An 11,537-nucleotide genomic window follows, 5' to 3' on the forward strand; every position below is an offset into this window, starting at 1 on the left:
GTTATCCCAGATCATCTGCTTGCAGCAATTGTTCTTTCCCCAGGTTCGTTATTACCACCTGGGCATTTATGCCATGTTACGATAAGCTATTGCCCATGCCAGCACCCACGATGGATTTGGCTTCAGGCCACGTGTTTGGTCTGTTTATAACTGTCTCTAAATTCCTGACTTGCACAGTTCTGTGCTAGTAGACCTCTGCCTAACGGGTCCCCAGTACCAGCATGAGATAATGGAGTAAGCAGCAGATTCAAACCTCTCCTCAGATTAGATTTCTCAACAGTTAATGAAACCACTGACCAAGATGAGATTACATTTTTTTAAGAAGTCTTGTTATCTGAACTGTGACCAATTATACTTTTTCTCTAGAAGGGCTTTGTGGCTGTATTGTCTGGAAGTTTCCCCCACTCCCTCAAATTCATCAGTTGCTTTAATAAGAGATGTTCCTGCTCTTTAGACCCTGTGTTTCTCTGTCAGATACAGAAATACACCCAGGATACTGGAGACAGAGATTGACCTCTCTGAAGAGCAGCATTTGAAGGCCGAGTTGATGAGATATTTAGTGTCTTTTGCATCATCTCCCAAAGTCAGATTCAGAAGGCTTTCCTGAATCACACCTAGAAGAACAAAGCTGAAGAAATTAAACTGATTCAACCTGCTCAATGGGAATTATAGGTTCCAGAGCAGAGTGAAATGATGCTTGCTTGCAGAGAGAGAGGTCACAGCTACGTGGACTTTGCAATAGCTGAACTCTTCCTCTCTGAACAGATTTAATTTCTTCCCGTTTGGAAGAGCTTTAATGGAGTAGGGCAAGAGGAAGCAAGGTAAGAAAGGAAAGCGTTATTGCAGAATTTCTCTTCCACTCTCAGTGTAAGTGGATACAGGTGAGGAGAGCTGGGAACTGCCACCACCTTTCCCTGATGTACATCAGCCTGGATCACTGAGCTCCCTGTCTGGCCCCCAGTTGCTCAGAGAGGTCTGGCCACGTGGGGTTCAACATAGTAGGGCCAAATGGTTCTCTCCCTGGGGACAACTTTAACCCCAAGTCAGTAGAAGGAGAAACTCTAGCACCAGAAGCTGGACTTTGTGCAGGAAAAGGCTTGCTCTTCCAAGAGCCTTATGCAGGAGGGACCCATTTCCCTGCCCTTCCAGTTTCTCCACCACATCAAAGAATTAGTAGCAATGTTGACAATATATCAAAAGCAAATTGCAGCAGAATTGCCTGACTACAACCTGGTGATGTGATTCAGCTCTGGGAAATGGGGCTTAGCATTTGGCCTTCAGTGTTGTGGTTGGTTTTTGGTTTGTGTTGGTTTTTTTTTTTTTTTTCCAAGTCCTTTTTGGGGCAAAACAGAGCTGCTTCCTTCATGCAAGGATGAGGGGGCGGGTGGGAACAGAGCCACCGCTTTGATGCGCTAGTCCTGTCTCCTACGCATGGCTTATCTCTCTTCTGTAGCCACGGGTAGGGATTGCTCCTGCTGTTCTGCTTCCCTGGTGACAGGATCGTGGCAGCCTCTCCAGAGGGGAAATACCAACTGTGATGACTTCTAACCTATCTTTTTTTGCCTCTTTGCCTTGTTTATTTTCTTACTGCTCTGACTGTTGTGCATGTTCCTCCTCTTTCTCTCTCTGCTGCATTCTGGCATCTCACAGCTATCACATGATCAGGTAATTCTGGTGCTTTCCTCCTCTTTCTTTTTTTATTCAACCTTCCTTTCTCTCTTTTTCTATCCCTCTCTGCTATGGCTTAACTGCGGATGGACAGGGCAGGATGCAGCTTTTCACAATACTTTCAAACATCTGGCTTCACAGGGGGACCATAAGGGTCTGAACACTGCATGGTCCATATCCATGAACACTACAGGAGCTTGATGCTGAAGCCAAGCCGGTGGATGTTTTGAAGGCAATCTGACTTTCTGTTATCATGATCTTAGTCACAGCCTTTTAAAACAGCCCCATTCTGAGGCCCTGCAGCATGTTGTAACTGGGAAATTCCGAGTAGATGTAATGCTTTCTCCATGGAAATAATCCCATGCGAAACATCCTTTCCCTCCTGCATTTGCATTTTTTGAGACCAACCTCTTTTGAATTGGTCAGTTCTAAAGAAAATAATAGAACCTGTTCAATTATATAAAGAACTTCTCTGGTCCTGGGAATGAATTGATAAGACTAAGAGCTGAAAAAGTTTGGCTCATCAATTGCTGCACTTGGGGTTTGAGATCTTTCTGGAGTCTCTGCCCAGTTACACTACTGTCAAAGAGGAAACGCAGTGTGAAAATAAATAACATTGCACTCAGGAATGAGCTTGGGATGCTGGATTTGAAGTGCCAATGTTTGGAAACCCAGATTTCTCCTTTTGGCTATATTTTTTTTGCCAGTCCCTCTCATCCCCTTGGAGGGAAGTGCTGTCACATTTCTGCAGTAAAGCCTTCACTGTGCCCGTATTCAAACTAAACTCTTCATGTGTTACCTTCTCCCTTCCTTCTGCTGTGTGCCATGGGGTTGTATTCTGAGGACTTGGCTATCTGTGCTTATACGCCCCTCTCCTTCTGCCCACGCACTGCCTCAGGGGTCAGGATTGGCTGCCTGCAAGTATTGCCTGCTCCACAAAGTACCTTGGACTTGCAGCATTACATCCTCATGGCATCTCCTTAATCCAGGACCTGGCTGTAGGGCCAGGCTGAATCCTTCTGTGGATGGAGGGAGGTTGGAGATTTTCCCCTTCTCTCCTTCCCTTGGTCCCTGGCTTGTGGATAAGGGGAAGATAGACATGGAGGGGTTGGACAGGCTTTAGGCAAGAACAGTCACAGAATGGGGGACTCTGGTTGTGACTGGCTTGGCTCTTCGCTTGCTCCACCTTATCACCTCAGTACCAATCAACCCTGTTTTCTCCTTGACCTGCCCCTCTCCCATCTCCTTTCCCTGCCATTTAGCATCCCCTCTCCAAAACAAGGGGTCTGGTCATGGCCCTAACACGGTGTATGCTGTCTCTGTGTTGTTGTCCTAGTATTTTTTAGTCTGTTCCCACCCCGTGTCCGTCTGGTCCGCTTTGATGCCAACCTCCCAGAACAAGACCTACCTGCTGTCTGTCTGGCCTTTTTGCACGCTGCTGTCCTAAACGTGGCTGATCACAACAGAGTCCAAGGGGGTAGGAGAGGTGCTATTTTCTATTAAACAAGACCCAAAGGCTACTGAGCACAGCAGAGAGCATTTTGTATGGTGTTGGAGTTGTATTGTGATTAAATGTACTGGTGGCTCTTGTAAGCAAATATTTCAAAGGACCCCTGAAAAATGGGGTCACTTTCTCCTACCTTGTTCAATCACAGCAACGCGCCCCTGTGAGAGGAGTCATTGGCTCCTTATGCATGTTTAACCACCCTGGGTCTGACCACAGCCACCATGCAAGATGGGGAGCAGAGAGCCCTGGTCATTCCTCTTGGCAGAAGGAGAAAAGCCCTTGGTACCCTTTGAGACTGGGTTGCTGCTGACTCTAAATAGCCTGTGGCCTCCCTGGGGCATCTAGAACCTGTGGGCAAGAGGTTGCTCTGCCTTTTGGCCCTGCAGCCCAGCCCAATGCTGAAAATCCTGATGTTGTGGGCAAAGAAAAGATTTGTTGTTATAGTAATATGTTTTAGTCCTGATTATAGTTTAAGGGAAGGTCTTATCCTGTGAGATCTTATGCACTTGCAACCACATTGACCTTAGTGGGATCTGCCTGCATGGGAGACTAAGGGCAAAAATGGTCATTTTTCAAATTAGAGTTACTCAGTTTCAATGATGAGGATGATGATCATAGAGGAAAAGTATTCTAATTTTTAAACCTTGTTGTACTTTAATATATTTGCCTCCTTGTGCTTCCTTTGTGTTGCTTCTGTCCATGGGTCTGTAAGCTGTGTTGTGTTGCCATCCCACTCCTCCTTTTCTCTGTAGCAGAACATCTGCCTTCATCCATACCCCAGTCAAAGCCTGAGAGTACGGTGTCACCCACCGGCACTTGGGAAAGGGATGGAAACCCTGTAAAATCAACTAGGTTTTCCTGGAAAATTTGCAGACCCGCTATTGTGGATGTAACTTTGACACTGTGGATCCGGGCTGGAGATGTGTGGGGCTCCTCAAATCCTCTGCTCCTGGAGCTTGGTAGAGGGGTAGAAATTTAAGAGAAGGTGGTTGTCACCTTTAAAAAAACGGAACACCCTCATTTCTGTGGTTGAGCCACTAGATGGTGTCAGAACATCAGAAACCCCATAAGCCACCCTAAATCCCTGCTGTTTTAGCATCTCTGGTTCTGTCAGGGAGAATGGGATTTACTTGAAAGCCTTTTTCTGTGGTCAAGAAATCAGTGGGACGTGCACTATGAAAGCCTGGCCTAAATGGCATCAGTTTGCGATGGGTTCTTGGGTAGACAACAAAGCCCTGATTTCCCCTGTTGCAGCAGCAGCTCACCTTTCACTCCTGAGGCCAGCAGCTCTGCAGCTGAGGGTTTGCCCTCTGGTGCACAAAGTAATTTTCTTCACATGGATTCAGTAATGAGGACAAAAGTCTGGCTAATTTTAAGTTGAACGAAGTTCCCGTCAGTCTCATGTTGTTTGTGTGATGGAAACATTTGGTGAAAGCTGAGTTTTGTCTGTGCTTAAAAGGCTTAAAAAATGGAGGGTTTGTGTAGAAACATTTAAGTAAAGACCTTGCATTCTGAGATGGAAGTGCACTGGGACAAAACACGTTTAAGGGCACTGTATCTGGCAGTTACTTGCATTGGGATTGCAAAGCAGCTCTTGGTGATGTTCTTGCTGTGTCTCAGGTTTGAGACCTTAAATTTTCTTCGAGCTGTCTTCTTACACAAGTGTGAGCAAGCCACTCTAAGGAAAATGTTATGGTTCCTATACTTCACCTGGTCTCTTTTTCTGTTCCCTCTTTTCAATCCTAAAAGTCAGAATAGCCCTATCCCCTTTGGGCAGCTGGATAGCTGATGTGATAGGGAGGGTTTGGGGGCATCTGCAGTCCTTGGTGAAATTAGTAGAATGAAGATGCTGAAGGTGTGATTAAAGGTGACCTTTTTGTATCTCTGTATCCCCCTGGGATAACATGCTCATCTCTGAACATCCTCCTACCATGCGGGGCTGTGTAGGTACAAGGAAGCAAAAAGTGTGAGGGTCTCTGGGACTCGTTAATCTCCACATTGTTAGTGGCCACTTGAACTGAGAGTGCTCTAGTGGTTGGGTAGACCATCCCCTGATATCCCCCCCATTGTCTTGCAGGTGGCGCTTAGGAAGCATCAGGACCTACAACCCAGAGCAGATCATGCTCAGTGCTGCTGTTCGCCGGTCCAGCCGGGATGTCAAGATCATGAAGGAAAAGCTTATCTTCTCAGGTATGAATGGGACTGGTTGGTCAGAGTCCTTGGCTCCATCTCTCAGCTGTCACCTTGTTCTCTGCTGATGGAGTAGGTGGTCTCTATATGGGTGTCATCTCCTGCTGGTGGGACAGGCTGGCTAGACTGGCGCTGGTCCGCTGAACCACTTGTGAGATGTGGTCATGGCCCATCCATCCCAAACCAGTGCATGCCCAAAGACTGATTTGCTCAGAAATCCTGCATTTAACTTTGCAAGTTATGCCATGCAGCTGCGTTATACTGCCCTACATCTTCTGCCTCTTGATTGTTATCAATGTGTCAAAAGCTATAAAATCCATTAAAACAGTGGTATAGGTCACCACAAACGGTGGTGATGAGTTTGGGGTAGACCTGGAATTCAGTGGAACTAAAGGTTGAGAGACTCCCAGTGTCCTTGTGCTACTCCCAGTGTTTATTTGTGCTGACTGGAACATGCTGGCAATGTGTCCATCTCGCCCTACCTCTAAAAAAGATCTCAGAAATGCGTACGAAGGAGGAAACATTTAGTTTTAAAAGATTAAAGTTGGTGCATGAAGCTGGAAAACTCACATTTCAAGGAATGTGAATATAATCCTTCCTTGAACTTTATAACAAGCTTTCTTTGTATTTAGGGACTAGAGACCTCCAGCAGGGATCGGGGTTCATTGTGCTGGGCACATACTTAGCTAGACAACTCTTGTTTCAAAGAGCTTATTGTATGAAATGCAGGCCCGATTCTGCCTTCCAGAAATGGTAAAGATTGGGTGTACGTCCAAGGAGCCCAGAAGGGGAAAGCATTTGGTCACAGCAGAATTAAACCTGCCCAACATGTGCTAGACGTAAGATATCCTTAGAGGTAGGGGATACATATTAAAATTTTGTGCCACTGAAACAAATGCTCTTGCTTAGAGTGAGTGTTTACAATTAAGATGGCGGTGGTTACACATTTTTTCCGAGTGAAACCAATGACTACAAGAGTCTACCTTTTTCGCAGAATGGCCATTTGGGTAGAGGTGAAGTTCAAGTATTTTGCACCCTTTTCCCACGGGGGGTGAATTTAGCCTGTGGCATAGCGTCACATGTATTGAGGTCCAGCTTTGCCTCTGAGGGTTCCCAAGGTCTGAAATTTAGAGATGAGCTCTTATTTGGAGGCAGATCCTGTTCAAAACTGGTTTTAAATGGGTGCAGTGTTACTAAAGCCAGGGTGAAATCTCTGTAGGATCAGGTGGATCCAGTGTGGTTGAATTGCATGGCTGCTCAGTGCCTTAGTTTCTGCATTCACAGGGGTCTCCTGGGATCTGCACCCTTGTGATAATGTTCAACCTCCTTCTCTACCCTTCCCAGAGATCAACAATGGCGTTGAGACCACGGATGAGTTGTCTCTTTGCTCCGAGAATGGCTATGCCAATGAGATGGTCACCCCCACGGATCATCGGGACACCAAGCTGCGGATGAACTGAGGCTCCAGTCCAGCTCTGGCACGTGGCTGCCCTTGTGTTCGCTCCAGCAGTGAGAGCCGTGCTCTCCTGCTTGCTGCGGGATGGGAACCTTTAAGGAACTGCTGGCTGGGCAGAGACCCCTTCCCACACCCCATTACTGGCTACTTCACCTCCCTGGTTGTGAGGTTGGGGGGCCTATTTTTGTAAATATGTAGAAAACCTGATTTTTTTGTTCTTTTTTTTTTTTTTTTCCCCCCCCCGAGTGTAATTTTTCCAGGGCATGAGTGGAAATACTGTGTTCATTAAATCCGTGTCCTTATGACTGGAGTTATTTGAATCTTGATGTGACAGCCTGAGTCCCCTTGCAGGGTTCTGGGAAAACCACATTGGATGTGTCTCCCCGTTCTTCCCCTTGCCCTCCTCCCCTCCTTCCCTTGGTGCAGCGACTGTGTAGCTGAACTCCGTATGTTGTGATGTTCTTGTGAAGTGTTAGTTTTGTTATGTTTTGGGTGTTTTTTTATTTCTTTCCCCTTTCCCCCTTTCCTGGGCAATGAAGTTTTAGCTCTAATGCAACAGGAGGCTGTTTGGAGGAGAGAAGCTTTCCTGTGAGAGGAGGTAGCACTGCTCTTCCCGGCTGGCGTTCAAAGCCAGGGAAAGACTGCACTGGCTCAGTCACTTGGGCACCTTCTCCCTGTCCTGTCCTCCTTCCCCAAAGCCTGGAGACTTTGAGGGGAATGGCCGTCTCAAAATGTCTTTCTGCAGTCTTGAAGGCAAATTCTGAGTGTTGGCTGTGGATTGGCCTCTGTTGGCACCAATGTTTTGATTTTTGATATTTTTTTCCCCCTTTTTATTTCTTTCTATTTTCTCCCTGAATTGGGCTCTTTCAGGAGCTCAGGTGGCTTGCAAAAAGCAATGCCATAGGTACCATCACCACTCAGATCTGGCTAAAGTGCCTGCTGCTGCAAGTGGCATTTGCAGTTTCTCCTTTGCTTCTTTATCCTTGCACCCATATAGGAAGAGGAGGTAGTGGTATAGCGTGAGCGTTCCTCTTCTCTGGGCCAAGGAAGATGCCCATGGATGAAGGAGTTGTAAATGGTTGGGAAGGTGGAGCAGCCCCAGAATGTAATTTATTCCTGCAAGGAGACCTTTTCTCCTTGCTTTAAAAGCAGGATCTTTAAAGCTGTGTGTTCCTGTCCTCCAAAGAAGTGACAGCCTTGCAGCAGATGCTGACAGGCTTATGAAGGCAAGAGCTCTCATCAGCCTGTTTCCAATGCAATGTTTCCAATGCTTTAAACCAAAATCCTAGACTAGTGGTTAAAAAAAAAAAAAAAAAGCAAACCCAGAAACAAAGTAGATGACTGTTGCATTTATCCCCTCCTTGAAGTGGCTCTCAGTCAGCCCAAGGATAGTTTCAGCTCTCTGCTCTTGACCTTCAAGGCCTCATGGAGAAGAGCCTAGTTTTGGATCACTTTGCTGTTCACATGGAGCCAGTTCCCAAGGCAGCTGAAGCCAGCTGGAAGGCTGCTGGAGCTGTGAATGGGTCTTGGCTCAGTCCCTGTGGCCTTCTGATATTAGGTTGCTCCCTTTCTTGCTGGACCTTGGTTGACACAATGTGCAATGTGAAAAATCCCATGGAGCGCAAGCTTCTTTTGAAGCTTGGTGTGCACTGGCTTGAAAGCAATGATGGGACCATCAAAGTTGTTTCCTGGACGAACGGGAGCTAATGCTGAGTCTTTGGGCATTGGCCAAGCTGGGTTATAGAGCTCACAAACAACTGTGAGAAGGCACCTTGCAGACAGGAGAATGACCTGAGGGATGCTGACGTGCATCAAATTTGACACCCAAAGCAGACTTGGAAAGGCCAGAAATAAGCCATGATAAAAACTTCCTTGAATAGTTTCTTCTTGTCTTGGCAGCACTGAACTGCTCTAGCTTTTTTTAAGTAATGTTTTGAAACATTAATGTTTAAATACATTTTCCAGTAATGTTTTGAAACCTAAGGTCTTGGACTTAGTGTATAAGAACTGGGGGCAAAAGCGGCCAACTTAGCTGTGTCGAAGAGAATTACCCCTATTGATAATGAAAATATGAATTGTGATGCTTTAATAAGCACACAATTGGATGCAAATCAAGACTTTAATTCCTTTGCATCTACCCTGGGTTTTTAAGAATGTAGGTGGAATACGACCCCAGTCCATGCTCTCTTCCCTTCCCCAAATACTGTCTTTGTTTATGGTACTCTCTCAAGTCTGTGAAATGGTGTGATATTTTTTCTGCAGAATTGCAAGATTTCAGTGGATTTGAAAGCTTTTGAGAACAAAGTCGCTTCTCTCTTTAATGTGGTGCTGTATAGAAACATTCCTAGTGGATTGTCATTGCCAAGTGAGAGATGTTTAAATCTCAGCATCTGTTGATAATCACCTGCATGTTCTGTTTTTATCCTTGGAGATGGCTTTATTGAAAGGTCAAGTGCTTAAAAGCTTAGAATGTTGAAAGCAATCCAACAAAAAGTTGTTTTCACAGTTCACTTTTTTCTTTTTTTTAATGATGAGACCCAAACTTTATGCGTAATGCACTGATGGTTATCATTATCATCCTGAGTATTTACTTTTCTTTTTTTAAAGGATGATACTTTTTTGATGAAGATAGACCTAGACCAAAATAAACTCTGCGATGCTCTGTGAAATAAATTGTCGGTATTCCCCTGCCAGTCTGTGACGTCGTGTGTTCTGGGATTGCTTGCATAATGAGGATGCTTTGATTTTCTCCCTGTGTTCCTGCTTTTTCTTGCTTCATGAGGAAGCTAAAGGTCTGACCAGAGGGAGATGTGTAGAGCTGTCCTTCTTGAGGTTGGTATAGTTGTATTACATCTCCTCTTGATGACTCCAGGCTGAGTGGTGTGGTTGACATGCTTGAGGGACCTGGACAGGTTTTAGTAGTAAGTAGGCCCACGTGAACCTCATGAGGTTCAACAAGGCCAAGTGCAAGGTTGTGCATCTGGGTTGGGGCAACCTCTATAAATATGGGCTGTGTGAGGAAGGGAAAGACTTGGGGGTACCGGTGGATGGAAAGTGAGCATAAGCTGGCAAGGTGCGCTCACAGCCCAGGTGGCCAACCGTATCCTGGGCTGCATCAAAAGAAGCAGGGCCAGCAGGCTGAGAGGTGATTCTGCACCTCTACTCCACTCTGGAGAGACCTTGCCTGGAGTATTGTGTCCAGCCTTGGAGCCCTGAGCACAGGATAAGTATGGGCCTGTTGGAGTGGGTCCAGAGGAAGCTACAAAAGTGGTTGGAGGGCTGGAACACCTCCCCTGTGAAGAAAGGCTGAGAGTTGGGGTTGTTCAGCCTGGAGAAGAGGAGCTCTGGGGAGACCTTATTGTGGCCTTTCAGTACTTAAAAGATGGTTTATAAAGAAGATGGGGACAGGCTTTTCAATAGACCTGTGGCAACAGGACAGGGGGTAATGGTTTTAATATAAAAGACAGTGGATTCAAACTAGATATAAGGAAGAAATGTGTTACGATGAGGGTGGTGAAACGCTGGTACAGGTTGCCCAGAGAGGTGGTAGATGCCCTATCCCTGGAAATATTCAAGGTCAGGTTGGACTGGGCTGTGGGCAACCTACTCTAGTTGAAGATGTCCTTGCTCATGGCATGGAGTAGATGACTTTTAAAGGTCTCTTCCAATCCCAACTGTTCTGTGATTCTACAGTTCTCCCCTATGTGGGTTTTACAAGACAGTAGCTGAAAAGCAGTCATACAGAGAGGAGGCAACTGTGCAGACCTGAGTCTTGAATAGTAACTCTGGAATTTTTTTTGGTGTTTGTGGCCACTCAGGGACAATGATGTGCCCACAGAATTGATCAGGCAGCATTTTTAAACCAAACAAATGGGAGGGCATTTATTTTTAACATACAAAGTCATTGCCCCAGAGTGCTGTGAAGACCAAAAGCCATAAGCAAGTTTGAAGAGGAGTAAGTGGCTCATATGTCCATTAGCACTTATTAAACTCATGAGCCTGGATGGAAGATACAGCTTGGGAAGTCCCTGAGCAGTTCTTTGCTAAATGTTTATATTAAATGAAAGGCTTGCTTGGTGCTTGCTCTATTTTTCCATTCTTTACCCTAGGATCTGCTTCCAGCTGCAGACAGAATGCTTTGGGTGAGAAGGGCATCTCATCTGGGTCAGTGTGGGATTGTTCTTTGTTAACAGCTGTTTTCTCCAGCCTCTGCGTGGGTGCATTTAACATATAGTTTAAAGGGATTAAAGTAAATACAATGCTTTCTCACCGGTTGATGATGGGTAATGTGTACTGTGACATGAATTTGACTGGTTCTGAGAATACTATTTGAGTGTGAAATATAAAAATGCCCGTAGGGGGAGGGGTAGAGCTCCTAATATCTATAACATTGAATAATCTTTAACAGGGCGCTGTTATTGCTGTACCCTGGGGGAAGATATTGAAAGCTTGAAAGGAGAGACGCGAGAGTCATGTAGGCTGTCTGTTGTTCAAATAAAAGAGCTAAGGATTGGTTTCTGGCTCTAAGCCTGAGTGGCTTGGGACAGGCAATGTTGCACTATTTAACTCTTTTTCTTCCTCTTTAAAACTGCCCTTATATAAGAGCTTAGTCGTGCAGCTGGGATAGTTCTCATAGTATCTGGGAAACCCTTCCAGCCCTTTCAATTCATTAGTAAATTCATAGTCCTGGGATCTGAGAGGTGATGCTGATGTGAC

The 11,537-nt window shown here is 45.6% G+C and overlaps 1 protein-coding gene across 6 annotated transcripts in view; it reads left to right on the top strand.

Annotated features, from left to right (window-relative positions):
• The window catches only part of GDPD5 (glycerophosphodiester phosphodiesterase domain containing 5), a 170,249-nt gene extending 158,717 nt beyond the window's left edge, over positions 1-11,532 (top strand). For 2 of the 6 annotated variants that reach the window (XM_054059630.1, XM_054059638.1), the window contains exons 15-17: positions 1,651-1,665; positions 5,253-5,365; positions 6,710-11,530. In XM_054059630.1, coding sequence (XP_053915605.1) covers positions 1,651-1,665; positions 5,253-5,365; positions 6,710-6,825 — 244 coding nt within the window. In that variant the 3' untranslated portion in view covers positions 6,826-11,530. Of the gene's footprint in view, positions 1-1,650; positions 1,666-5,252; positions 5,366-6,709 lie in introns of all 6 variants that reach the window. The other 4 variants (XM_054059656.1, XM_054059649.1, XM_054059671.1 and 1 more) reach the window with 3 other exon arrangements.
• The last annotated feature ends 5 nt before the right edge of the window (positions 11,533-11,537 follow it).

The sequence above is a fragment of the Cuculus canorus genome, chromosome 1, assembly GCF_017976375.1.
Source record: "Cuculus canorus isolate bCucCan1 chromosome 1, bCucCan1.pri, whole genome shotgun sequence".
Classification (NCBI taxonomy): domain Eukaryota; kingdom Metazoa; phylum Chordata; class Aves; order Cuculiformes; family Cuculidae; genus Cuculus; species Cuculus canorus.